General features: G+C 43.5%; 1 protein-coding gene across 7 annotated transcripts in view; it reads left to right on the top strand.

Moving 5' to 3' along the window:
- The window catches only part of CEP192 (centrosomal protein 192), a 93480-nt gene extending 69724 nt beyond the window's left edge, over positions 1-23756 (top strand). For 3 of the 7 annotated variants that reach the window (XM_027088635.1, XM_027088629.1, XM_027088630.1), the window contains 11 exons: positions 500-675; positions 1289-1412; positions 2846-2951; positions 3386-3593; positions 5822-5901; positions 6993-7088; positions 14008-14127; positions 14516-14637; positions 16075-16204; positions 16639-16697; positions 22698-23180. In XM_027088635.1, coding sequence (XP_026944436.1) covers positions 500-675; positions 1289-1412; positions 2846-2951; positions 3386-3593; positions 5822-5901; positions 6993-7088; positions 14008-14127; positions 14516-14637; positions 16075-16204; positions 16639-16697; positions 22698-22869 — 1393 coding nt within the window. In that variant the 3' untranslated portion in view covers positions 22870-23180. Of the gene's footprint in view, positions 1-499; positions 676-1288; positions 1413-2845; positions 2952-3385; positions 3594-5821; positions 5902-6992; positions 7089-14007; positions 14128-14515; positions 14638-16074; positions 16205-16638; positions 16698-22697; positions 23181-23308 lie in introns of those variants that run through there. The other 4 variants (XM_027088631.1, XM_027088634.1, XM_027088633.1 and 1 more) reach the window with 4 other exon arrangements.
- The last annotated feature ends 4209 nt before the right edge of the window (positions 23757-27965 follow it).

Here is a 27965-nt window from a genome sequence, read left to right as displayed (position 1 = left end):
AAGTGGATCCTTAACGACTGTGCCACCAGGGAAGCCCTGGGTAGTTTTCTAGTAAATCTTTTTTAAAAAACATTTATTTATTTGGCTGTGCTGTGTCTTAGTTACGGCACGCAGGATCTTTAGTTGTGGCATGAGGGATCTAGTTCCCTGACCAGGGATCGAACCCGGGCCCCCTGCACTGGGAGCACGGAGTCTTAGCCACTGGACCACCAGGGAAGTCCCTCTAGTAAATCTTTTAAGAGACCTCAGATGGCAGCAGAAGTCAAGGCAGGAAACAAATCATTGCAGATTCTAATTAAAGATTAGTAACATTTAACCTATACTGTACTTTACTTTTTATACACTTCTTTAAGAAAACCCCAATGTGAAGGATTCTTATTCACTGAAAAATATATAATGCACTTTTATTTTTATGTTTTCAGATTTATGAATAATTAATATAAAAATGTGACACAGTCTGCTTTATCATTTTAAATTTCTTTTCTCTCTCTCTCTCTAGTGAATCTGGCAGTTGTGGGACACATGGTGGTAACATTTCTTTGGATGTTTTACCAGTGAAAGGTCCTCAGGGGTCTCCACTTCTTTCACAAGCTGTTCGCCCACCTCAAGATAAATCGGCATCGGAAGAAGTGTGGGCTGTCCAACCTGAACACTTGATTTTAGTCGCCCCTTCTTGTGAGTATGCCCCCAACGACAGGACAGAAAGTCCCTCTGGGGCCCGGGCTATACTTGCTCTGTCCTCAGGGCTCTTGTAGGACAGACCTGGGCTCCATGCAGATGTGGCTGGTGGCTTGCCCAGGCCTCCCCTGCCTGCTACAGACCCAGCCAGAGTGTCATCCTGACACGAGGCCTTGGACCCCAGGCCAAGCTCCTGTGTGGCAGAGCTGCCCATCCGGGGGTCTTGATTCCTGCCCCCCACGCCCCCATCCCCCACTGAGAATGCATTTGGCACTTGGCCTCTTTTACCCTTAACGTTGATACCCTTGGTCCAGAGTGGGAACAAATCTAGTACCTATGTCTGTGCCCAAGACAGGGAGTAACAATTACCAGATTTCCTTTTTCTTCTTTGTTCACTACTAAACTTTGTTCAGTGTCATTGTAGTTTCCAAGAGTAAATGAAGGTCTTGCTTTACCAGGAATTTGAAATTTCTGTAATTGGGCAGTTGGGAAAACAAAATGAGTTAGTATGGTAGTGTTTTTATTTAGGATTTATTTTTACTGTTTATTACCCTTCGTCTTTTTCACAAATGCTAAATGTAAGTAACATTTTATTTATCTGCTGTCATAGGTGATATGGCAAAAACTGGACGTTTCCAGATTTTAAACAATTCTGTTAGGTTACTGAAATTTGAGCTGTACTGGCCAGCACACTGTCTTACAGTGACACCACAACATGGGTTTATCGCACCAGAGTAAGTATGACCTCCCTTTCCCCTGGGTGTTATTTAGATGCTTTAGCATGGTGACTTTTTAAGGATCAAATAATAGGCCATTTTAATTTATTCAGTAGAATTTTGCAGTGTGCTGACTCTGTAAAGAGCACCATGCATGGATCTGTGGGACCACAGTGAGTTCAAGACTCATGCTTCTTAGCGGGTGGAGACCATGTCCACAGCCAGTTTACGGTATCAGCCTAACAGGGTGGAGAGACGTGTGAGGCGGGGGAGAGTTGCTGATGTAGCTCTGCCTACAGAATTACAGCACAGGGATGTGGCTGTGCACGTGATGAGGGTAGTGGTCTCCAAAGCTCCGGTGGTCTTGCCTTTGTCACCTTGGGTCTAGCAGCTTATTCTGCTGGTTTTCTCTAAGGACATTTTACAGACACAGATTCCTGGCTTCTGATATGTCTGAGCCATAATCTAGTTTGCCGTTTTCTACAAAGGATATTTTAAGGTAAAAAGAAGTCTTTGGGGGCCAGATGGTGATGAGCAACTGCCCTCTCTGTGCAGCTTAATTATTGGGATATAGCCTCAGCTCTGCAGCTTCTCAGGGACTGTGTCTGGGTTGGCACAGAATACGCACATCTGAAAGTTGCTTCACATTTGGGAATAGCAACTTTGCACAAGAGCAACATGAAGTTTATTTGCTTTTGCAAAATGATGGCGTATGCGTTTCAGGAGAGTTGATTTGACCAAGACCGGGTTAAGGTATGGTTGGGGACACTCCAGAGAAAGGTTCCTAGGACCAAAGCAGTCAATTAAATGTTTGTCTGTTAATGGGTGAAAAGCTGGGAGACGACTGGACAGGTTATTCAGAGACTTGTCCATCACCCTGCACGTTGAGCTTTTAGCAGTGGGAGGTCATCTTGGCCATTTTGGACGTGGGTACTGACCTCTCTTTATAACTGGTGGTTTCTCTTAAGTCACAAATCCAGTTACATCGTCCACATTTACGTCTTTGACATCCCATAGCTCTTGAAGAGAACAGTGAGCACAGAAAACCTGACCGACCCCCTTTCCCACCCTCTCTTCCCTTTCAGTTACGCTGTGTGACCGTGACGGCTCGTTCTTTATCATTGGCGGCTCAGAGCCTTTGTGTTACTGGTCTTTTGCTCCAGAAATGTTTAACTTGAATTGCTGTTTCGATGGCATTTCAGTGATGTGGTCCATTTTCACATGAGCTTTGCCCTTAGGTTCTTGGGTTCACACCACTCAGCTTTTTGTCAGCCACTGGGTTGGGGTTGAGGCCAAATCAGATGCGCCTGGTAGCTTACCTCTGTTATCTGCTCTTTCTGAGCAGTGAGGAAATAGTTGGTGACTGACAGGACAGTGTTTGTAACTCTTGTGGTTACTGCTGTTCCAGTACAGGGTATTCTTGGTTCTCAGTGTTCAATTCTTCTTTCAAGGAGCAACCTACAAATTCTTGTGAGTCCTAATTCCTCCTTATCCACAAAACATTCAATGTTCCCATGGAGTGGCTTGATCTATATACACTGTGACAATGGACAGAAGGTAATTTTTTAAACTTTTTTTTGGTCAACATTTCTCTTTTTTTGCAGTTTAAGTTTTGTAATCCTCACTGATAGCACTTAACATTTCAGAAATCGAATTGAGGTGTCCTTTCAGCCCAAATAGACTTAATTAAATAGAGTAGTTAGTGCAGAGTTTTTCCACTAGTGAGCTGAACAAGTGTCCTGGGTGGGCAGCAGTGGAGAGTGGGGCCTGGAAGCCATCATTAACTTGAAGATTTTGCTTTGGAAAAAAGAGGGGAGTTGGGAGAAAGGATAAAGTCGAAGAGCTACTTTGGGATCTGAATGGACTTTAAATTCACCAGTGTTTCATTCGTTTGGCATTACTTTTCTCTACCATAATTTAAAAATAGGAATTTTTTTTAAAAAAAACAACAGCTTCACTTGCATCTTATCCTTTTGTTTGGCTCATTTCAGAAAATTGTGAAGGTTCAAATTCGAGAAGACTTGACCCAAGAAGAACTTTTCACTTGTTTGACCTCCAGCCCATTTAGAATCCTTTCCCCAGAAACAGAGCCTTCAGTTAATCATCTGGTAAAACCAGTGACAAAACCACCTTCCACAAGAGTTGAGATAAGAAATAAGACTGTTACTTTTCCTACAACAGAACCTGGCGAGACTTCAGGTATTGTATCACAAGGTTACGTAATTCAGACTTCTGCTAGTACGTTGGATCTAACGCTCTTAGTTAACTGTAGTTTGTGATAGGTGCAGATTTCCCGCTACTTCAAGAGAAAATCAGTTAGTCACTGGAAATCTTTTCAGTTATGAGCTGGATTTGCAGATGCTTAAAAATTGTACCGTGTTGAATTTAGGCCTTTAATAACTCTCTGTTCCAGGAGGCTTAGATTTTCTTATCAGAACCATCCCTCCCCGACTCTCACTAGGTCTTTGACCAGAGTTGCTACTAAGTTAGTGGCTGAAGAGGAGAGGAAGGTGGGTGGAGCCTGGCTCTGTCAGTTACTCTTTGACTACAGGCTCCAAACTTGCCCAGACTCCCCAGCTGTGATTAACACCCACCACCCAGGGCCTGGGGATGGTGACGTGGTGTGTGAAGCACCTCTGAGCTTCCTTGGGCCGGAGTAGTGCTTTCTGCCCTGTGGGCGCTCTCCCTGCGGCCTCGGGGTCTAGGATTGCACATGGACAACTTAGATAGGGTCTGGGGCCACCTGTTGCCTGGCCCCCCAGCTCCTCAACTCTCGCGGTCTGTCTTCCACTGCAGCTCAGTCTCCTGCCCTCAGGGTCCCTCCTGGATCTCGTCGGCACCAGGATCTGTACCGTGTTTTCACTCAGTTTCAAGCCTGTCACTTCTGCCCATCACCCCCTCTGGCTCTTCCCAGCTCACTTACTCCAGGGGTCAGCAGTTGCCTGACCACATTCAGACCTCCAGGCCTTTCCCCTGCCCATCGCCCCACCCACAACGCACTTCTCCCCTATCCCTCCTCGACTTCTGTGCTCTGTCCCTGTAACCCCTCACAAACACTCGTGACTGCCTTGTGCCCCTCACCCTCTGCATTCCCGTCTGGCAGAATCCCAGCCCTGGTTAAACCTGACTGTCTCCCCGGCCCTGTCTCTGCCCCTGAGTGCTGCGCAACTTGGGCCCCTAGACGCCCTGAGCACAGGCTTCCCCAGCGGCCCTTGCAACCCTCCTCCCCGCTTGCCCCCACCCCCAGCAGCTGAGGCTTCTCTGCCGCAGCCCCCGCTGCCCCCTCCTCCCTGCTCCTGCTCTTTCCGGCTCTTGCCTTTGCCTCACACATGGTTGAAAATCTAGAGATCATCCCAGGTGACTCTTGTGCTGGGAACCTGGGCCCACCTGCTCCTGCCATCTCAGGCAGGGCTTCCTCGGGCCCTCCTACCCCCTTGTCAGCATTTCTTCCTCTTTGCCAAAGCGTCTCCGTCAGGAGGCAGCATGCCTGCCGTCACTCATGGACAGGGTGCCCTCGGCCCCTCGCCTTGCTGCGGCTGCCCTCCTCCCTGGCCCCTTCCTGCCAGGGTTGTGCTCCCACCCTCGCTTCTGCTGCCACCAACCAGACCCTGAACTTGCTCCCATCAAGGTCACTAGAAAGCTTGATTTTGCCAAATCCAGGGCATCTTTTGTGTGTCTGTGTCAGTTTGACCTTAGCACTGGCAGCCACTCCTTCCCCCTTGGAGCAGCTCTCGGGGCTCACCTTGCCTCAGGGCCCCTCCTGAGCCTGTGCTGCTCCCTCCTCCTCTTCCGGCTCCTAACGCCTGCATCCCGCTCCTTCTCTCTGCTCGCCCTGAGCCCCAGATGTGCACCCCACACATCCACGAAACCTGCTTCTCCAGCCTTTCCCATGTTAGCAGTGGCACCACTGCTTGTGCACTTGGTTGAGCCAAATCCCTACAGTTGATGTCTCTTCCCTTCTGTTCACCTGTCCCGGCTGTCAGCACGTCCTTTGCAGTCTGTCTTCAGAATAAACCCCACATCTGCCCGCTGACTTTCCTCCCTTGGCCATCAGCAGGCCTGGTGCATGCAGGTCACCCTGTGCGGCATCTCGGCCGAGGGCCACAGTGACATGGGCCAGGCTCTGCCCGCACTCTGACCCCGTGCAGCCTCTTAACCTGTGCAGCACCAGGGGTTCACGCATGGTGAAGACCCTGCTGTAGTTCTTCAGTAGCTTTTTGCATTGCACTTCCATTAAATACAAGATAGGGCATCTGTCTGACAGGACTTCGTTAGAAAATAATGTTATTCCTGTTGGACTCCAAGGGATCTAAGTGTATTTTTTCCCTGTGATGAGGTCAACACAGTATTTTCCACAAATTATCCCACGAATCTGCTTGTTTATTTACCCCTCAAAGAGTTTGAGTTGTTAAATGTGTTCCTTTTAGGAAGTTACCTGGAACTTGAGAATCACGGTGACACAGAAGTGAGGTGGCACCTGTCATCCTTAGCCCCACCTTACGTCAAGGTCAGTAATAATTGCCTCAGATATACTCATTTTAATGTTTAACTTTATGCAGGATGTTTCAAAATCTGAATTATGAGCATATGTTGAGATTACTGGTTTTTGTTCCCCTGCATCATTTACTTAATTATCTTTGTAAGTGGGGCTAACCTGCCCAGTCGTGTTCACAAGGTGGTTTTGAGAGTCAAGTTAGAGAATGTATGTGAAAATACGTGCTTGCTCTGTTTCATGCTCTCTCCTGCAACTCTGCTTTTTATCTGAAATAACTATTTTGAAAAATATATAAAAGTTTTATACCAGGGCATTGTGTGTGTGCTTTTCTATCCTGAGTTCCAAGTGCTGCTGTGTGTTTTCACCTAGTGGGAGCGAGTGCAGAGACGGGATTGAACCTTCCTTGCCAGTGAGTCTTAGCCTGTGTGCCTTGCAAGTGGTGTCCGCCACTGGGCACCACCCGAGCCAAGTGTGGTCACGTGTGATGTGGCCGCTCTGCCCTTTTCTTGGTTTGACCATCATGGTTATGAGCCATAATGTTAACAAGACGTGTGTAAAAGATAGTGCTGGGGGCTTCCCTGGTGGTGCAGTGGTTGAGAGTCCGCCTGCCGATGCAGGGGACGCGGGTTCGTACCCCGGTCTGGGAGGATCCCACATGCTGCGGAGCGGCTGGACCTGTGAGCCATGGCCGCTGGGCCTGCGCATCCGGAGGCTGTGCTCCGCAATGGGAGATGCCACAGCAGTGAGAGGCCCACGTACCGCAAAAAAAAAAAAAAGATAGTGCTGGGCCCACTGACAAAAAATGAAGCACAGGTATCGTATGGAGTGTTGAAACACATGCTCAGCAGGGTCTTCAGGGTTTTTGAGGAAATGGCAGTCCTCCGATGCGGGAGCAGCCTCCTCTCCTACAGAGCACTGCCGCCAGTGGTGGGATGAGGGTCTGCGTCAGGTGAGGCCTGGTGTGAGCCAAGCCCAGGGTGCTCCTGGCCCACCATGAAACAGGCTGGTTTGACCTCAATGACCGTGAAGGCAATGGTGTCACTGGAATAGATCCGCTTACTTTTTTGTTTTTTTATTTGATTGTTTAAACGGTGTCTTTGTAGGGAGTTGATGAAAGTGGAGATGTTTTTAGAGCTACCTATGCAGCATTCAGATGTTCTCCTATTTCTGGTGTACTGGAAACCCATGGAGTCCAGAAGGTGAGTTCTGACACCTTTTCACAGCCGTCTGGTAAGAACACAGTGTTGGCTGGCCAGGAGTGCCTCATTGTTTCCACCCAGAAGAGTTCACTCCACCTGGACCAGTGCTGCTCACAGCCAGGCTGCTGCAGGAGCAGCTGCAGCACAGGTCAGCGCTCTGCTTCTTCAGCGGGACATCTTGTGTGAAACAAAACACCGTGCTTGGTGGTGCGGTTGGTTTACATTCTGGTGTAAGCACTTCAAGTGGCCTCAGGTTGCCAGTGCTTAGAACACGCTTCTGGTAGCGTTGATCTAGACAGTGGTTTTGTTCACCAGCTGTAGTCAGAAAACTCTACCAGTGTTGCAGACCACTCAGTGTTCATGTGGGGTCAACAGTGTGTCTTCAGGGGCAAGTGTGACAGGTCCCTTTAGTACCACTGCCCTGGTAAGTTCTGGTTTGTTTGTAGCCCTGACCTGGCCCTTTCATGTATCTCGCAGGGATGCTAGTTGTTCACGTGGCCTCAGTAATACACTTTTCCTTTTTCATTCTAATAGCCAAAACTCATTTAAACTATAGCATTTACTTGATATGGGTCCAGTTCCTCAGAGATTCAAACTTGTAATAAGGTTTATTAGAACATAGTTGTGAGCTTGCAACTGACCATGAGAGAATTTTTGAGCAATGACAGAGTCACAAACTCTGTGTGCTTCACTGGATCTGTGTAACAGGTTTCCAGAGGGTTTCTGACTTTCTTGTAAAGACACAGAGTTCTACCAGCGTAGTTTATTTCACTTCCCAGACTACAAGCAGCTGAGCAGGGAGCACACGTTGCTCAGCAGAAGTTCTGCATCTGAAAGGAAGGTGCAGAGAAGCCCCAGCAGGAAAGTCGTGAGCTGTGTGTGGATCAGAAGACCTGATGGTATTAAAACAGCAGTGCTCCCTAAACTCATCTACAGGTCCCAATGAAAATCCCAGCTTGTTTTTAAGAGATTGACAGGCTGGTCCTAAAATTCATGTGGGTGTGCAAGGGACCCAGAATAACCAAAACAGTCTTGGAAAAGGATAAAGTTGGAGGTTTCACACTTCCCATTTTCAAAACCTACAAAGCTACGGTAATCAAAACAGTGTGGTATTGACATAAAGATAGACCTATAAAATATGTGATGTAGATGTGAAAGTCCCAAAATAAATCCTCATATTTATGGTCAGCTGATTTTTCAATAAGGGACAATTCAACAGGGAAAGAATGTTTTTCAACAGTGGTGCTGGGACAGCTGGATATCCATGTGCAAAAGAATTAAATTCAACCCTTATCTCACACTATATATAAAAATTAACTTGAAGTGGACCGTAGACCTACGTGTAAGAGCTAAAGCTGTAAAACTGCTAGAAGGTAACTGTTGATCTTCACCACTTTGGGTTAAGCATCGGTTTGTTAGATGTAACACCAATAAAGCTCAAGTAACAAAAGGAAAAATAGATGAATTATCAAAGTGTAAAACTTTGTGCATCAAAGGACACGATTAAGAGTGTGAAAAGAAAACCCAGAGTATGGGAGAAAACATTTACAAATCATGTATTTGACAAAGTACTTGTATCCAGAGTGCATCAAGTGTATCCAGAGTGCATCAAAGTACTTGTATCCAGAGTGCAACAACTCAATAATATAAAGACAAATACCCAGTTTAAAAAATGGGCAGAAACTCTGAATAGACATTTTTCCAAAGAAGATATACCAGTGGCCAGTAAAGACATGAAAAGATGCTTAGAATCACTAGTCATTGGGGAAATGCAAATCAAAACCACAGTGAGATCACTTCATACTCACTAGGATGACTGTGATTTTAAAATAATAATAATAGTAATATCAAGTGTTGACAAGGATGTGGGGAAATTGGAACCCTCATACACTGCTGGTGGGAATGGAAAAGGGTGCAGCCACAGTGAAACCAGTTTGACAGTTCCTCAGAAAGTTAAAGGTAGAGTTACCATATGGTCCAACAATCACACTTCTGGATAAATACTCAAAAAAATTCAAAACCAGTGTTCAAACTTGTACACAAATGTTCATAGCAGCCTTGTTTACAATAGCTCAAAAAGGTAGAAATAACCCAAGTGTCTATCGACTGATAAGCAAAATGTGGTGTGTCCATACAATGAAATTTTATTTGGCAATAAAAGGAATGAAGTACTAATAACATGGTATCACGTGGATGAACATGCCAAGTGAAACCACAAAAGGCCAGATACTGTAAGGTTCAATTTATGGGAAATATCTAAAACGGTAAATCTGTAGAGGCAGAAAGTAGATTCGTGGTTGCTGGGGCTGGGAGTGAGGGTGGAGAATGGTGGGCAACTGCTCATGGCATGGGATTTCTTTTGGGATTGTTGTGAGTATTTTAAATTAGATTGTGGGCATGGTTGCACAGTTCTGGAGATACACTAAAAACCACTGACTACACCTAAAATGGGTGAATTATGTGGTATGTGAACAAAGCTGTAAAAAAAAAAAGAAAAATGAGGAATAGATTGTCTCCCAGGAATTTCTCATCTTATAATAGTTGACATGGAACTGTAACCTCCGTGAGGTCTCTGGTTTTTGTTTTGTGCGTCACTGTGTATCCTGGACTGAAGTCGCTGCTCACCACATTGTCAGATCACATCTCTCAAATGCACTCTAGGTCTGGATACTTAATTTATGTGCACAGCACATCACTCTGGGACCCTTTAGGGAAGTATTACCAAAGAGCACAACTGTGGTTGTATAGAGTACTGATCCAGAAGGAAAAAACAATTAGTTCGTTATGACTGAGACACCATAATTGTGTGAAACATTGGTCAGTGTGAGATGAGACTAAATGAGCCTAAGGCATGTTAGGGCTTGTTGTAGAACATGCAGTAGTGGTTTTCCCTCCTCTGTTTTTTATTCATTGGTGTTAGAGGAAGTGTAAGTGGGGTTTGTAGGAGGTGTGGTGCTGTGGTTTCAGTGGCTCCAGATGGTTGTGTGCTTGCACCATTCAGGGCATGGTTGTATCCATCCTTTCTGAATCCTCCCATTGCCCTGTCATCCATGTCCCCCACCCCGGTAGCTCCTGCCTCTGTGCTCCCAGCCTGCAGGCCCAGTTGTTTCTTAGATTCTGTGTCCACAGAAATTAGGTCAATGAAGCATTTTAATGTTAAGTCCAGACTCAAAGATACTGATTTATTGTTATCCTAACTAGGAATCAGTATTTTTAACACTAAACATTTAATTAAAAAGCTCTTAACGCTGGTAAAATTTATAAAATACTGTTTTAAAATACTTCAACTTCCTCACTGTTGACCTTTGATATGCTGCACACAAAGATTTTGTGTGTTTGACTTGGAGCTGTGTGGTCGGGGTGATGTTCTGAAGTGAGTTAAGGTAAGAGCTGCTCTGGTGGGCACAGCATCCTGGCTCCTCTGCCTCTGCTCCCACACCCACCCCTTCCTTCCTGTGGACCCTCTCGTCCCCTGCAGTCAGTGAGGTGTGAGGCCTTAGTCCTTCACCACTTGGCCAGCAGTGGGTCCCATAAGCATTTCCATGGAAGTCTGCATTGTATTTTGGGGGGTGTCAGACCTTCCTCATTTAGGTCTTGTACTCTAGAATTTTTTAATAACTTTTTTTTAAGAGTTTTCATTATTTTAACATTTCATTTCTATTTTTTGAAATATTGTTGTACAATAGCATATGTTACAGGTGTACAATATAATGATTCACAATATTTAAAGGTTATACTCCATTTGTTATTGTGCAATATTGGCTATATTCCCCATGTTGTACAATATATCCTTGTAGCTTATTTATACCTAAAGAGTTAGTACCTCTTAATCCACTACCCCTATGTTGCCCCTCCCCGCTTCCTTTTCCCCACTGGTAACCACTAGTTTGTTGCCTACATCTGTGAGTCTGCTTATTTTTTATTTGTTGCATTTTTTAGATTCCATAGATAAGTGATATCATACAGTATTTGTCTTTCTTTCTCTGACTTTTTTCACTTAGTACAATGCCTTCCAAATCCATGCAAATGGCATGCAAATGGCATGATTTTATTCTTTTTCATGGATGAGTAATATTCCATTGTGTGTATATGTATGTGTGTGTATATATATACATATATATATACACACATACACACACACATATATATTACTACATCTTCTCTATCCATTCGTCTATTCATGGACACTTACGTTCCTTCCATGTCTTGGCAATTGTAAGTAGTGCTTCTGTGAACATTGGGGTGCATGTATCTTTTCAAATTAGTGTTTTTAGTTTTTAATTTTTTGGGTAAATACTCAGGAGTGGAATCACTGCATCATATGACAGTTCTATTTTTAGTTTTTTGAGAAACCTCCATACTTTTCTCCATAGTGGCTGCACTAGTTTACATTTCCACCAACAGTGTACTAGGGTTTCCTTTTCTCTACATTCTCGCCAATATTTGTTATTTGTGTTCTTTTTTTGATGATAGCCATTCTAACAGGTGTGAGGTGATATCTCATTGTGGTTTTGATTTGCATTTCCCTGGTGATTAGTGATGTTGAGCATCTTTTCATGTGCCTGTTGGCCATCTGCATTTCCTCTTTGAATAAATGTCTATTCAGTTCTTCTGCCCATTTTTTAATCAGTTGTTTGATTTTTTTGATGTTGAGTTGTGTGAGGTTTTTATATATGTTGGATATTAACTCCTTACTGGTCATATCATTTGCAAATATTTTCTCCCTTTAGTAGGTTGTCTTTTCATTTTGTTGATGGTTTCCTTTGCTGTGCAAAAGCTTTTAAGTTTAATTAGGTCCTATTTGTTTATTTTTGCTTTTATTTCCTTTACCTTAGGAGACAGATCCAAAAAAAGTACTGCTATGATTAATGTCAAAGAGTGTTCTGCCTTTGTTTTCCTGTAGCAGTTTTATGGTTTCTGGTCTTTAATCCATCTTGAGTTTATTTTTGTATATGGTGTTAAAGAATGTTCCAATTTCATTCTCTTACATGTAGCTGTCCAGTTTTCCCAGAACCACTTACTGAGGAGACTGTCCTTTCTCCATTTTATACTCTTAACTCCTTTGTTGTAGATAATTGACCATAGATGGGTGGTTTTATTTCTGAGCTTTTTGTCCTGTTCCATAGATCTATGTGTCTGTTTTGGAGCCAGTACCATGCTGTTTTTGATTACTGTAGCTTTGTGGTATAGTGAATTCTACCAAACATTTAGAGAAGAGTTAACACCTCTCCTTCTCAAACTATTCCAAAAAATTGCAGAGGAAAGAACACTTTGTAATTCATTCTATGAGGCCATCATCACCCTGTTATCAAAACCAGGCAAAGATATCACACAAAGAAGAAAATTACAGACTAATATCACTGGTGAACATGGATGCAAAAATCCTCAAAAAAGTACTAGCAAACTGAATCCAACAATACATTAAAAGGATCATACACCATGATCAAGTGGGATTTATCCCAGGGATGCAAGGATTTTTCAATATCTGTAAATCAGTCAGTGTGATACACCACATCAACACATTGAAGAATAAAAACCATATGATCAGGGACTTCCCTGGCAGCGCAGTGGTTAAGAATCCGCCTGCCATTGCAGGGGACACGGGTTTGATCCCGGGTCTGGGAAGATCCCACATGCCGTGGAGCAACTAACTAAGCCTGTGCGCCACAACTACTGAAGCCCACGTGCCTAGAGCCTGTGCTCCGCAACAAGAGAAGCAACCGCAATGAGAAGCCCGTGCACCACAACAAAGAGTAGCCCCTGCTCGCCGCAACTAGAGAAAGCCTGCGCACAGCAACGAAGACCCAAAGCAGCCAAAATAATTAATTGATCAATCAATTAATTAAAAACAAAAAATATATATGATCATCTCAATAGATGTAGAAAAAGCTTTTGATAAAATTCAACATCCGTTTATGATTTAAAACTCCTCAGAAAGTGGGAACATACCTCAACATTATAAATGCCGTATTTGACAAACCCACAGGTAACATCATACTCAACGGTGAAAAGTTGAAAGCATTCCCTCTTAGGTCAGAAACAAGACAAGAATGTCCACTCTCGCTACTATTATTCAACATAGTTTTGGAAGTCCTAGCCACGGTAATCAGAGAAGAAAGAGAGATAAAATGGATCCAAATTGGAAAAGAAGTAAAACTCACTGTTTCCATATGATACGATACTATGCTTAGAAAATCCTGAAGATTTTCTATACCAGAAAACTAGAACTTATTATGAATTTGCTAAAGTTGCAGGATACAAAATTAACATACAGAAATCTGTTACATTTCTGTACAGTAACAACAAACTATCAGAAAGGGAAAAGGAAACAATCCCATTTACCATTGCATCAAGAAGAATAAAATACTTAGGAATAAACCTACCTAAGGAGGCAAAAGACCTGTACTCAGAAAACTGTAAGACACTGATGAAAGAAATTAAAGATGACAACAGATGTACTGTGTTCTTGGATTGGAAGAATTAATATTATTAAAATGACCATACTACCCAAGGCAATCTATAGATTCAGTGCAATCCCTATCAAAATAACAATGGCATTTTTCACAGAACTAGTACAAAAAATTTTTAAATTTGATTGGAAACACAGAAGACCCCAGATAGCCAAAGCAGTCTTGAGAAAGACAGATGGAGCTGGAGCAGTCAGGCTTCCTGACTTTAGACTGTACTACAGAGCTACAGTAATTAATAACTTTTTTTTAATTAAAAAATTTACATTTTGAGGAATATGTTACTTAAAGCCTTAAAGAAAAGTATACTTGGATCTGATTAGTGGCAGAATTAGCCAAAGCAAAGACATTTTTCCCTTCAAGTTTTTCATACCACACTTTGAATTGGTAATCTAACTGCATGTGTGTAAGGTTCCGTGTCTGAATTTCTCTCCTGGATGTGTTGTTTGTAGGTCTCCATCACGTTTTTGCCCAGAGATAGAGGAGACTATGCCCAGTTTTGGGACGTTGAGTGTCACCCTCTTAAAGAGCCTCACCTGAAGCACACCTTGAGATTCCAGCTCTCTGGACACGTGAGTGTTACACTGAATTTAAGTAAATTATTGGGTGTGTTTTTTTAAGGACACCAAGGGAAACTGGCATGAAAAACTGGCCTGTTGTTTTTGGTATTATTGTTATCCCATTAATTCTGTTATAGATTCTTACCATCTTAGTTTTCTTACGTGTCTTTATTGATTGGCTCTATGAAATTTGTTTGCCTTAATTAGGTAAGATTGTGTGTTTGTGTGTGTGTGTGAGAAAGAGAGAAAGAAACAGTGCAAGATAAAGCATTTTGTGATTAAAGGAATTTAGAAATCTTAAATCTCCTTTTTAAAAATTAGGAAGGAAGTAATAGAATTAAAATAGGTAAGTGTCCACATGTTTATTTCTCCTCCTCCACCCTGTGTTTTTTTTATACAGAGTGTCAAAGCAGAACGTGAGCTTGAAAATTCACGCATTTCCACAAATAGCCTCATTAAAATAGATAATTTACTTAAGCCCCGAAGACAACCTGTATCAGAGGCGTCTGCTCTCATACCTGGGTATGTTGTTTCTGTCATTCTCATGAATTTTTCCCAGGGCTTTATTGAGGTATAATTACATTCGGTAAAATGCCCAGTGGCTTACCTGTGATTGACGTACGTCACCCCCACTGCAGCCAGGTAGAGACCGTTTCTCTCTCCTGGAGCGTCCTCACATGCATGCCTCTCTGCAGCCACCCACACCCTCACCCAGGATTTGTTCTGTTCCTGTGTGTTGCCATAGTTTTGGGGAATTTCATGCACATGTGCACTCAAGTTGTGTCTGGCTTTCACTTAACGTAGTGATTTCGGGATCATCCGTGTTGGTGAGTGTACCTATGGTTTGTTCCTTTCGTTGTTGAGTTCTCGTGCCCCATCATAGGAGCACATCACGATTGTTTCATTTTCCTTTTAGCATTTGGTGGCTTCTGACTTGGAGCCCTTGTGAATGAAGGTGCAGTGAATATTATATGTGTATTTCTGTGGACATATTTTTTCATTTCTTTTGGGTAAAAATATCTAAGAGTAGAATTGCTGGGTCATACGGTAGAAATTTATTTAACCTTAAACTGCCAAAGAATGTTCCCAAAGTAGCTGTTCCAATTTACATTCCAAAACACAGTGTATGAAAGTAGATTCTTAAAAACTTCGAAAAATGTATGTTATACCAGCAGCTTACAAAGCTTTAATGGTAGTATGTAAATGTTTTACCTAATGAAAAAAAAAATTTTTTTTTCAGGGATATGTTTTTTTTTTAACTTTTTTTAAATTGAAGTATAGTTGATTTACAGTGTTGTATTAATTCCTGCTGCACAGCAAAGCAATTCAGTTATACATATATATACATTCTTTTTTTAATATTCTTCTCCATTATGGTTTATTACAGGATATTGAATATAGTTCCCTGTGCTATACAGTAGGACCTTGTTGTTTATCCATTCTCTGTATAAAAGCTTACATCTGCTAACCCCAACCTCCCACTCCATCTTCCCCCACCCCTCTCCCTCTTGGCAACCTCCAGTCTGTTCTCTATGTCCATGAGTCTGTTTCTGTTTCTTAGATATGATCATGTGTGTCGTATTTTAGATTCCACATATAAGTGATATCATATGGTATTTGTCTTTTTCTTTCTGACTTACATGAAAATGTTTCTTATAATCTTTAGTTAACTAACATTTAGGTCTAACTTAGTTGTGGAGGAAGGTGCTTATAAGGAAAATATGTTAAGTTCCTCTCAGGGAGGAGGAAGCGCTGCTGCTGTCTCAGCTGCTTCCCCGCACCCCTGGACACTTCCTGCCGCCAGCAGTTTGTCTTAACACACATTAGTCAGTCGCCTTTACAGAGCTACTTTAACTGAGTTGCGGGAGAAAACAAAGCCACACTTCATAATGTAATATATACAAATAGTTTAAGTTACTATGGATTTTAAATAGTTAACCTTCAGACCTATCTCCATAGCAGGCAGCTTGACCTCACCCACCGTGGAGTTTATGCCCCAGAAGATGTGTATCGGTTTCTGCCAACGAGAGTTGGGGAGTCAAGGACGTTGAAAGTCAATTTGCGAAATAATTCTTTTATTACACACTTGGTAAGTTGGAAATCTTGCTGTGGGTTTTGGAAAAGTAAGTGTATTCTACTATTTGATAAACATTTTCCTGATAATTAGAAGCTTGTTTTATAGATTAAGTTATAATAGTTAAGTTTTAAAATGCCTTAATACCGTTATTTGAAAAGAAACTCAAGTGAATTTCATGATCCTTTACCTGAAAATTATTTAGTATTTGTTTCCATATTTTCATTTTTTAATTTTTCCTCTTGTTTTCTTCTGTACTATCACACCAACATATTTCTGGATAACATTTACTCCAGTTAGAACTAGAATAAACTCATTAAACTTCCCCTAAGTGTTTTCATGAGCATTTATCGTTTTACCTCATTTTGTGGCTATACGGTATGTTGATTTAAGTATGCACAAATATCTAACTTGTATAACTTCATAAAATGTTTCATATTAAATTCCAGCTCAAGTTTTTAAGTCCCAGAGAACCTTTCTACGTCAAACATTCAAAATATTCTTTGAGGTGAGTTTATCATAAATCAAAATGTTCTCATCCTAGTGCAGGTCTTTGTGTTCAGGAGCCTGAGATTGCTCTTGGGGGTTAGGACTGTGAGGTCTGTCTCTGTTGCAACCCCTCATCCTCCTCACCAACACCACAGAGCACCAAGCACGTGGTGAAGGAGACAAGGAACCTGCTAGGGAAACAGTCCGTGACCTGTGGGTACGTGTGGCGAGTAGCAACTCAAACTTGCGCAGTGTTTGGACTTAGTGCGTGACTCCTGTTTCCCAGTATTTTGACAGCCATATACTTACATAGAACCTTAATTATCTTGTGATTAACTTTAGAGTGATTTCTGCGTCACATGTTATTTTCACTACACTGAGAATCAGGGATTTAAATTTTAACTAATTAGGACAAAAACCTTCCCAGATTAATTGGGAAAATTTTATTATCCTATTTTCCAGTTGTCATTCTTCAAATAACCCTGTATTGTTCTTAAATCAGGGCTACATTTTCTTGTCATCCTTGCTTATTTTCTTTTTTAAAAAATGTGTTTGTTTTTATTTATTTTTAAGGTGTATGTATGTATATATATTCTTTCAGTTTTATTGACATAATTGGCATACAGCACTGTGTAAGTTTGAGGTATACAGCATAATGATTTGACTTACATACATGATGAAATGATTATCACAATAAGTTTTGTGAACACCATCATCTCATATAGATACAAAATTAAAGACATAGAAAAAATTTTTTTTCCTGCGATGTGAACTGTTAGGATTTATTCTCTTAACAACTTTCATATATAATGTACAACATGTTCAGTATATTTATCGTGTTGTACATCACATCCCTGGTACGTACTTAACCTTACAACTGGAAGTTTGTACTTTTTGACTGTCTCATCATCCAGTTCTCCCTCCCCCAACCCCCTGCCTCTGGTAACCACAAATCTGATCTTTTCTATGCATTTGTTTTTGAAGTATAATTGACCTACAACACTGTTAATTCCTGTATTTCTATATGTTTTTATTTCTATACGTGTGAAACTGATTACCACACTAAATCTAGGATGATACATTACCACACAAAGATATTACATAGTTATTGACTATATTCCCCACGCTGTACATTTCATACATGTGATTCATTTATTTTGGAACTGTGGACGTTTGTATCTCTTAATCTCCCTCACCTATTTCTTTCTTCCTCCTACCCCCATCCCCTCTGGCAACCACCTGTTTTGTCTTTGTATCTATGACTCTATTTCTGTTTTGTTATGTTTGTTCATTTGTTTTGTTTTTTAGATTCCACATGGAAGTGAAATCATACAGTATTTGTCTCTCTCTGACTTACTTCACTTAGCATAATATCCTCCAGGTCCATTCATGTTATTGCAAATGGCAAGATTTCACTCTTCTTTATGGCTGAGTAGTATTCCACTGTGTATCTACACCACATCTTTATCCGTTCATCTGTTGATGGGCACTTGGGTTGCTTCCATATAATACCTTTTTCCATCCTCTCACTGTCAGTCTATGAGTGTCTTTAGATCTTAAGTGACTTTTGTAGCAGCATATATACGGGCCTTGTTTTTGTATCCATTCAGCTGCTCTTTTGACTGGAGCATTGAATCCATTTACATGTAAAGTAATTATTGATAGGTATGTACTTACTGCCATTTTGTTAATTGTTTTAGGGTCTTGCTAATTTTCTTTTTCCATATGATGTACATAAAGGCTGAAATCTCAAACTGGGTTGTCACTGTTATTTAGAATTTTAACAGTAGAGTTCTGTTGCACTTAATACTGAAAAATAATTTTATCTTCATCTTTGAATCTTTAATTAAACAATTTAGTTATTATAAGATCTTTCATTTTAGCATCAAGAGGCTGTCCCAGAAACATGTTATATTTTGTGAAAACTTGGCCCACTTGCAGGTGTTCAAGGGCTGTCTCTGAGTTACTAGCCCAGCAGCACTGACTCAGAAGCTTACACTTACCTCCAGATACTGGAAGATGAGTCGTGGGGACCGTTCTCTCCACCTCTCGTCCTTTCTTCCCCTTCTCGCCCCCCCTCCCCCATCCCATGTGCTATGAAACCTGCCTCTCAGGAGCCCAACCTAAAGGCATGAGTTGTGCAGAGTCAGCAATGAATATACCTAGAAAGCTACCATGGACTTAACTTCTCTGAGCCTCAGTTTCCTAATTTGTGAAATGGAGATGAAAAGCCACTGGCAGCCTGGACTCGTTACAGGAGTATGTGAGAGGTGGTCCTGGGGAGCCCCAGCAGGACCCACAATGTCGATAGTGCAGCACGGTTTCTGTCGGTGCTTTCCCAGCCGGTCCCTTCAGTGAAAACATGGATGAGGGGGGCCTGGGTTTACAGCACTCCTAAGGCTGAGCTTTCCCGCTTTTCTGCCCTGAGCTCTTGTCTGTGGGTCCCTCCCATGACGGCCTGAGACTGGCGACATTCCACAGTCAGTAGAGTAGGTTGGCTCTGCTGAACTGAGGCAGAGCTGCAGAAACAATTCACCTATTTAAAAATAGGTTGTTTAAATTCCCAATTGTGACACTTTTTAGTAACAGAGTACAAATTGATACTGAGTAAGTGATCTGTCCTGAACACCGTTATTATCTGAATTTGAACTTTATCATAACGGCCTTATTAACTCTGCTTCCCATTTACTCTGTGTCTCGTTCACATCCCTGAGCTTGGTCAGCGTTTTGCAGGTGTGTGTCTTTAAACGTGAAGCAGAGGGGGTGGAATACTTATGTGTAAACCAGTGTATACCTGTCACAGCTTACTGGACGGGCTTCAGATTTTTGTTTCAAGGAGCTTTTATCTTTAAAAAAGTCTTTTTTAAAAAAAGTTAAAGAAACCTTCAGATTTAAAAAAAATTCCCTTGAAGAGCCTAGCAGCTTTTTAAAAAACACTGTTTGCATTCAGCTCATCTACAGTTTTGGTAAGGACTCATTACTTACAATAACTTGTTAAATTACTTGGCTTTATGTCACTTGCCCATTTTATGGCTGAAGGATGATGCAGTCAACTTACCTGGAGATAAACATTCCTTTTTCAGCTTTCATCATTAAATACACTGTAGTTTCAAATTCTCTTCTGATGTTATGTTCTTTGCTTAATTTGCTTTCACAGATTTTTAAAAATTGAATTATATTTTAGCTGAAATTTGTAAATCAGCTCCTTCTTGATCCTTTGTAGAAAAAGAACCTGTTTGTGTTCGATCCCAATAGCATTACATGCGGCAGCCTCTGGCCTAGCAGGGCTGTAGGGACCAGCCAGCTGAGTGAGGCCCACAGGCAGTTTGTGGTCACCAGTGAGCTGCTAGACCTTCACAGGAGACCACACGACCTAAATTGAAATGTAATTTTGGCAGTTAACATGTCAGAGTATTTTCATAATTGCCACCTTCAGTTTCCTTCTCCTACCCCTGTGACCAGCGGGTAGTGTCCTCCTTCCTCGTGCGCCTGGGTGCCCATCTTGTGTCCCAGCAGCACTTCCTCCTCCGCATCACGCACAGCTCCCTGCAGTGCTGTTGACATGACAGGCGTGATGCTTAAAGCATACCTAACAAGGAACCTTTATAAATGAGATGGCGTTTTGCTTAGTTTCAACTTGTCTAAAAACCAATTTTAAAATATAAAATGTGTTCATTCTAGTAATCTAAAAGTAGACATTTTTATAGAGTTGAACTTGGTGACTTGCCATTCCAGTGCTAGAACATTTTAAGCTGTCCTGAATTAGACACTCAGTGCTTTTCTCTGCAGCCTAGGTCATGTCACAACATCTAAGAGAACTTAGAAACATGAGAAACTATTTTGTAATTAAGCAAAATTCGGGCAGTTTACATAAGCTAGCATTTAAAATAGCATCACAAGATACATTTTGTTTGCTTATACTCTTCAAACATATTATTTTAAAATGTTTTTAACTTTTTATACTTTGAAAAGAAATTTAAATAAGGTAATTTTATACTTTATTGGTGGCAGGTAAAGTTATTCTGATGCATTTCATTATGGAACTTAGGATAAATATATAATGTTACAGATTCCAGCATCAACTTTAATAATTAGCAACTCAGTGTAAACTTGATGAAATATGAATAAGAAAACCATGCGTGCAAAGCAGTAACTTTGATCTGTTCAACAAGGTGAAGTAAACTCTAAGTCGTAGAAAAGTCTTCTCTCATGACATGTCCGTAGGCTTAAGTCTTAAGTCTTACGTAAAGGAAGGTGGGAAAGCTGGTTTTTTCATATGTAAGAATGACTTCTTTCTATTTCGGAGAAGTAGCGGTTTGTCAGCTCTCTTCAGTGTCCACTCTCCTAAAGTGGAGCTCACCTGAGAATTCTTCCGCAAACTGAGGCAGGGGCTGCTGTCAGTGCAGGCGCAGAGGGCTTTGTACCTGTCCCGAGAACGAGACTGTTGGACCCTGGACGGGCTCATGAGCTGTAGGGGGCCGGTATGGCGAGGCTGGCCTCGGCGGGTAGACAGTCTGTGGCGGGTAGACAGTCTGTGCCGAGGCTCCTGGGGAGCCCCTCCCTGTCCCCTGTGGTCACATTCTCTTCCTCAGGGGCCGCTTGCCCTGGGACCCGTGAACCCCACTCCCCAAGTAGTAGCGTGGCTTCCGTCACCTCGGGTACGCCCTCCCAGGAGGCCCCTCTCCCGGGCTGTCCTCGTGCGGTGGGGACTGTCAGCTGACTGCAGATCAGTAGGCGGGAGCCCCGCACGTCCTGGGGGTTTTGCCTTAGGCGGAGGTGCTGGGGGAGGGCGTGTGTTGGGCAGGTTTATGTCATCCACGGAAAGCGGTAGATTGTGAAGGAGCATTAATGAGCAGTTTTTTGGTAAAGGTTCTGTCTTGGGCTGTAGGTGATCATCTCTTTCTCATGTCTTTTTAAGAAGAATTTGTTGTGTTTCCACTTACCCCCGAAAGCATCCTCTGTTAACTTTGTTCAAGTCTAATCTCTGCTGAGACATTGCAGCTAAGGCCCCGTCTGCTGGGCTCACAGCAGCGCATGCAGGTCCTGGTGAGCCAGCCCCTGCGGCTGAGTGGCCAGGCCCTGCTGTGTCCTTCAGAGGGAAGCCAGGGAGCAGCAAAGTGCTCATTTTAAGTTAAAGAAAAAGAAAAATTACGGTTGCTGTAATTTGTAGGTTCATGGGCATGAGGGGTGAGGGGGTTCCGGGCACCCCGCCGGCCCTGCCTCTGTACCTCCTGCTGCTTGCTCTGGGGCCTCTGCTGCAAAATTCGTCATTGGATGGTAGGAGGTTTTGAACTAGATCTCTGTGTTGTGTCTATGTGCTTTCCTATTACGTGTTCCCGTGTGTGTGTGTGTGTGTGTGTGCAGTGTGTTTATATGTGTGTGGTGTGTGTATGTGAGTGTGCGTGTGTATATGTGTGTGTGAGTGTGCATGTGTGTGGGGTGTGAGTGTGTGCTGTGGGGGGGTGGGAGTGTGCATGTGAGTGTGCATGTGTGTGCAGAGAGCGTAAAGCCCTCTTGGTAACAGCACAGTCACTGCTTCGCCGCACTGCTGGTGCTGGAGTTGTGTGAATCCGTGGTTCTTTTTAAGTTGCACCCCCCATTTATTCAGTGTCTGTAAATCTAAAGCAGGGGATACATGTTTGTCATAATATGTTTTTCAAAACCCTTCCTCAGTTAAATATGGGTTTCTTTATTCCATGTTAATAATGAGATCCTCTAGAGATTTACTTGGGGTATTTTAATGCTTTTAGTAATTCATAAGTTAAAAAAGCCTCTTAGGTTGGCAGATTGTACTACGTCATTCTGAGGATTGAGATGCTAACATGAAAGAGAAAATTGTCCTTTGTCAGTGCCGTCGAAAGGTACCAGTTTTTTTAAAGGCACCTTAACTTTGATGTGGGGAAATGAGGTAAATGCATTGGGGGAAAATGGCCCAGACTTTAAATATGTATATTCTGCGTTATCAGTTACATGCAGGAAAAGGGCTTTGAAATACTTAGACTGTTTTCTGAATTTCTAGCCCACTGTGCTGGGTTTATCAGGAAACATGCTGGAAACAAAAGCACAGGTCAGATCCAATGGCTGATCCTGAACACGTGTGGTTGAGATCAAGGGCGGGGCCCCTGCCCTCTGAGGAGAGTCTGAAAGCTGTAAAGTTTCACTCAAAAATGATTAAGACAGAAAGTTGGTGACATCACACAGGTGTGGGAAAGTACCTTTGTCTCATTCCCTGGGAATAAAGGTGTATTTTTGAAGCTTTTGGGACCTCGTTTTATGAGCAAAAACAACCCCCCGCCCATGTACTACTTTTAAGCACAGGGCATTCATTACCTGCCTCGATAGAATCTGAAAATAAATTTTCAAGAAGACTTTTGGAAGGTTTCATATGAAATTTGGAGCAAAACCCACCAGCCCTGTAAATGTTGGTCCTGCTGCCCCGGGGGCGGTTGGTGGCACGTGCTCCCTGACCTTTCGGGGGCCGGTGGCCTCCTGCTTCTACAGATGCAGCACCAGGCCCTGGGCCTCTTGGCTCCTGCTTCCTTGACCGTGTTTGCTCTCCGCCAGGCATCGTGAGGCTGGAGGGGCTCCGTGTGCCGTGGCCTTGGTGTTGACACCCCTTTCTCTCTGCAGAGCCCAGCACTACATCAACATGCCTGTGCAGTTCAAGCCCAGGTCTGTGGGCAAGTTTGAAGCTTTGCTCGTTGTTCAAACCGACGAAGGCAAGAGTGTCGCCGTTCGACTCATTGGTGAAGCTCTTGGGAAAAGTTAACTAGAGTCCACTTTGTGTAAAGTAAATGACATAAGTTATATTTTGGTAACTTCATTTTTTTCTATACTACAGTTACGCCTTTGTATATATTTTGTATGATAAATTGGATGTCTATAACTATAGATTTGTTCTTTTGAGAAGCTAATACTGAAGACCTGACTAAAATAATCATGTAACTATCCTACAGTATTGTATTTAACTTTTACAGGGGAGAAGAGAGTTCTATTTTTGCATTGATTATGATATTCTGAATAAATATGGCATATATTTTAGTTGGTATATCCAGAAATAAACTTAATTTCCATTGAATTTGGTGGTTTTTTATATGCTGTCATGTAGACATTAGAATATCACTTTATTCTGCTAATTATTTCCAAGCGCCTTGGTCTGTTCTGTGATTTTTCTCCTCCATTACAGTTCTGTTTCCCTTAAGAAATTCCTTCTTGGTTCCTTTGTCTTTTAGCTAATTGCCCAGAGTAGAAAGGAAAGCTTCCTTTCAAAGAAATTGTCTTTCTCCGGAGTGGGGCAGGCTCCACGTTCTGTGCAGACACATTGGAGAGGTTGATGGTATATTTTAAGAGAGCGTTTATTGAAATTAAAGCTGGATGGGACAACTCCAGAATCCGGTGTAGAAGGGCACTGCCATCAGGTACCAGAGGGACCCGGGGCACAGGGAGTGAGGGCAGTGAGCCGCCCGAGGGGACGGAGTGCTCTCCTGCTGTGATGTTCCCTGGTTCTACCAGGAGAGACGTGAGTATTAATTGCTCTGTGGCCATTGCTGGTGAGTGGTTGTGCAGCAGCGTGGGGGTCGCAGCCGGGTATTATCGATGGAGCAGAAGGACCTCGGAGGGTGTGCAGAGCTGCCAGGAGGGCTCTAACCCCCAGCATTTACAACCGCGACAGAGAAACACTCTCCTTCCTGAGCACAGATTTAAGACAGTCTTATACGTCTGCCACATGGGTCAGTAATCACAGGTGAAGGGTAGAGGCAGTCCCACAACTGTTGATCCCTCTGTGATTAAAACTGCTCTCCTTCAGTGTCAGCTCTCTTCAATGTCCACACTCCTAAAGTGGACACTTCCCTGTTTTGTTTCCTCTTTAGATTTTTCATTTCATGCCCAGGGAAAGATCTGGGACAGGGGATCCTGTAAGTCTTCAACTGCGCCCTGAGCCCACTGAGCACTGGGCCGTGTTCCCATCTCTGACGCCCGTGGACGCTCGTGCAGACGGGAGGGGTGCGGCGGGGACGCCCTGCAGGGGCAGGCATGACCTCGGAGCAGCACGGGCTGTGACACGAGGTGAGGAGAGGCCGGTGGTGAGAGTGTGGCTGGAAACGCAATCCTCCCAGGGGTGTTATAACCATTACTTCTCCTGCGCCCGGTGCTGACCCCAGAAGATGCACGGACACATGTGGAGGTGATTGTGTGTTTGCTCCATGAGCAAGGCTGACCCAGGCCCAGGGCCACTGTTCTGCTGACCTGCCCTCAGGTCGGTGGGAAGCCCCACGCTGTTTGCTTGAGGAGGTCCTCCCTGCGTTTGGGATGACCCACAAAATGGCTGTTCTGTGGGGTCGGCCTGAGGAAATGCCACGTTGTGGACTTGGCTGCATGTGAGACTTGCTCCCTGAGAGCTGTGAGGCCAGCAGGCACAACGCAGACCCCGCCACGCCAGATGCCAGGGTGCCACCCACAGCCGCCACCATTGCCCTTGTGCTTTCGGGCACAAGGGCGACTCTGCGTCAGCTTCTCTGGAGCCATCTTCCTAAACTCAGGGGAGACCCGTGTGCCACCAGAGCCGGGCCAGCTCGGATCCTCCTCCTTGGCCTGGTCCCCCCTCCCTTGTGCTTCCACAGGCCTGTCCTTCTTGGTAGGGGGAGGGGCACCTCCCAGCACTGCCCCTCCATGGGGCACCTTCCCTACCTGCCTTCCAGGTGCTCGGGGAAGGTGCCCAGCCAACTGATGGGCACCTATGCCGAAGGCGGTTCACCTCTGAAGCCTCAGTGGGTAAAGTATGGGGGTGTGGGGGAGAGGGTTCATGCTTTGAACAAGTGGATGCATCCACTGAGCTTCTGTGTCTAAGTATTTCCATGGAAATATCAAGAGCATATGGATAATATTACTATCTTACAAATGGATGACAGGTTGCTTCACACAATAATGTTTTTATATCTCAAGTCAAAAGCAGGTTGTGCGAATGGAGAAACGCTGGAAGGGCTGGTCAGGAGCAGGCCGGGACTGCTCAGCCCACTGCTGTATGAGGCATGGCCCTGGGGGCTGCCCAGCGGCCAGTGAGATAGACAGGGAGGAGGCGAAATGCACAGGACAGTGATGTAATTGTCGACCTGGGATTCCAAGAGGGTTTCCTTTAAAGATCATAAAAAGAATTCGGTAATGTGACTGGATTACATGACTGATACACAAAAATCAACAGTTTTTCTATATAAGAAAATAGTAATGGAAAAAATAAAACCCCTATGAATAAACGTATAAAGAAATGTAAAATTTACGTGAAGAAAACTTTAAAATCTCACTGGAGGTTACAGCAGGTTTGGGCAGGGGGTAATGTGTCCACATTGCTGCTGGGTGCTCCTCTGTAGCACGAATACCCCTTGAGATCTTACTAACGACAGGACTGCAAGTAGCTGGGTGAGACTAGCATGTGCAGGATGAATGCGAAAGCCCCAAATACGTACAGAAATTCAGTGCAAGGTAAAAGTGGCACCTCAGTAGGGAAAAGATGGGTTATCCCAGATTAGCTTCCGGGTGAATCATAGGTTAACAATGAAAGTATAAAAGTCCCAGGAGAAAATATGGAAAACAATATCAGTTATTAATTTCTAATTTTGGAATAAAAACTGACAGTCACATAAGAAAGAGATCAACTCAACGACATACAAATTAAAATTTTCTGGGTGGAAAAAGCATAACCAAAATCAAAAGATAAATGACAAACTGGGAGTCTTAATGGACACATTGGCCATTTCAGTCTTTCTGCTGCAAACAGTGACACAGACTCTCCATCTGCAGCTGTCACTTCATGTATTTCCAAGGACACCTGTCGGGTAAAGCACTGAAGCATGGACAGCGGGTGGAAGGCAGGGCAGGGGCAGTATAATTTGAGTGGACATTGCTGACTTGTCTCCTGCCTGTTTTTCTACATCCTTGCCAAAACAATGTTAGCAAACTAACTTTTCCTACTCTAGTAAGTGAGTAATTGCGTCTGGTCTGATGTGCGCTGGCTCTGACTCTGTGGGCAGAGCCCACCTAGGCAGGTGCAACGGGTGGCTGCCAGGAGCCACCCTTCCCCTGCTTCTTTTGGGAGCCTCCAGCAAAGAGGGTGGACCTGCTCAAGGCCACTTTCTTGGGGTCCCCTGCAGCTGAGCCCTGAGGAGACCCCTGTGGAGGGGACCCACCTTCCTGTGGACACCAAATGTGCACGGCAGATGGCTCTGGGAGTGGCAGGCAGAGGGTGACGCCCGGGCCCCCCTGGGCTCTGTCCTCACAACCCTGCCCTGAGGCGGGAGGAGGCCTGCCTTCCACTGGCCTGTCTCCACTTCCCACCAGGTTCAACTATTAACTATTTTTGTAATAAAAAATGTTTTAAAGAGGTAAATGTAACAAAGGAATTGTTTTAATAAGAGATTTAAAAATCCAAACATCACTTTTTCTGCCAATATTCAGTAAACTTAATGGAATATCACTTATTAATTAGGGTATTGACAGTAGTCTTTCTCAGAAGGTTTTGAAATGACACCTCACAGTAAAGTTCTACCTTTCCTTCTGAAGAAGCTCAGGCGTGGAGACCCTCGAGGTCCTTACAGGTGTCGCGGCCTCTCAGCAGATGCTCCCCCTCGGCTTTGCTGTGACGTGTGTTTCAGTTTGGTGTCCAGGAAGTAGGGCCGGTCCCCCAGGGGGCCTTTGTGGAGTAGGTGCCAGCGGGTCTGAGGTCTGAAGGTTTCCTGTCAGCCTCACCTGTAGGGCTGCCGCCCGCACCTGCCCTGCCTCTGGGAGGAGGAGGGTTAACCAATCCTGTGCCTTCTGTTCACTTGGGATCACTCGGTCCCACTACAAGTTTGCTTTCCCCTTTGTTATTTAATGTCGATGTTAAAGCCACTAAGAGGGTTGCCTGTTTCTACGCCGAAGTCACTGGACATGAAGAGAGCCCATTTTTATATTTTATATAAAATATATAACGTAAATTTGTATTTCTGTATTTTATAGGTTTAAGTATATTTTTAAATTTCTATATATACACATACATATCAGGATAAAGCAAATAGATTGAGGTTGTTAGCAACCAAGGTTTTTAGTAGAAGACAAATGTGATGTTATAATTCAAAGATAAGTCAAGATATTAAGTCCCTTTGAAGTTAAATTTAAATCAGAAATATTAGCTTGCACTCATGATTTTTTAAAAATCCATATTTCCATCCTTCTCCACTGAAAATGCCCAAAGCAGTCTTAGCTCATTGGCAGTAGCGCCCCTGGAAAGAGACATGGGACACGTGTGCCGTGGCCA

This window comes from Aethalodelphis obliquidens, unplaced genomic scaffold (assembly GCF_003676395.1).
Source record: "Aethalodelphis obliquidens isolate GAN/ISIS:26980383/991018 unplaced genomic scaffold, ASM367639v1 scaffold63, whole genome shotgun sequence".
In the NCBI taxonomy this organism is placed as follows: Eukaryota; Metazoa; Chordata; class Mammalia; order Artiodactyla; family Delphinidae; genus Aethalodelphis; species Aethalodelphis obliquidens.
The sequence above is the reverse complement of the archived record's forward strand: the minus strand, read 5'-3'. Positions and strand labels throughout refer to the sequence as shown.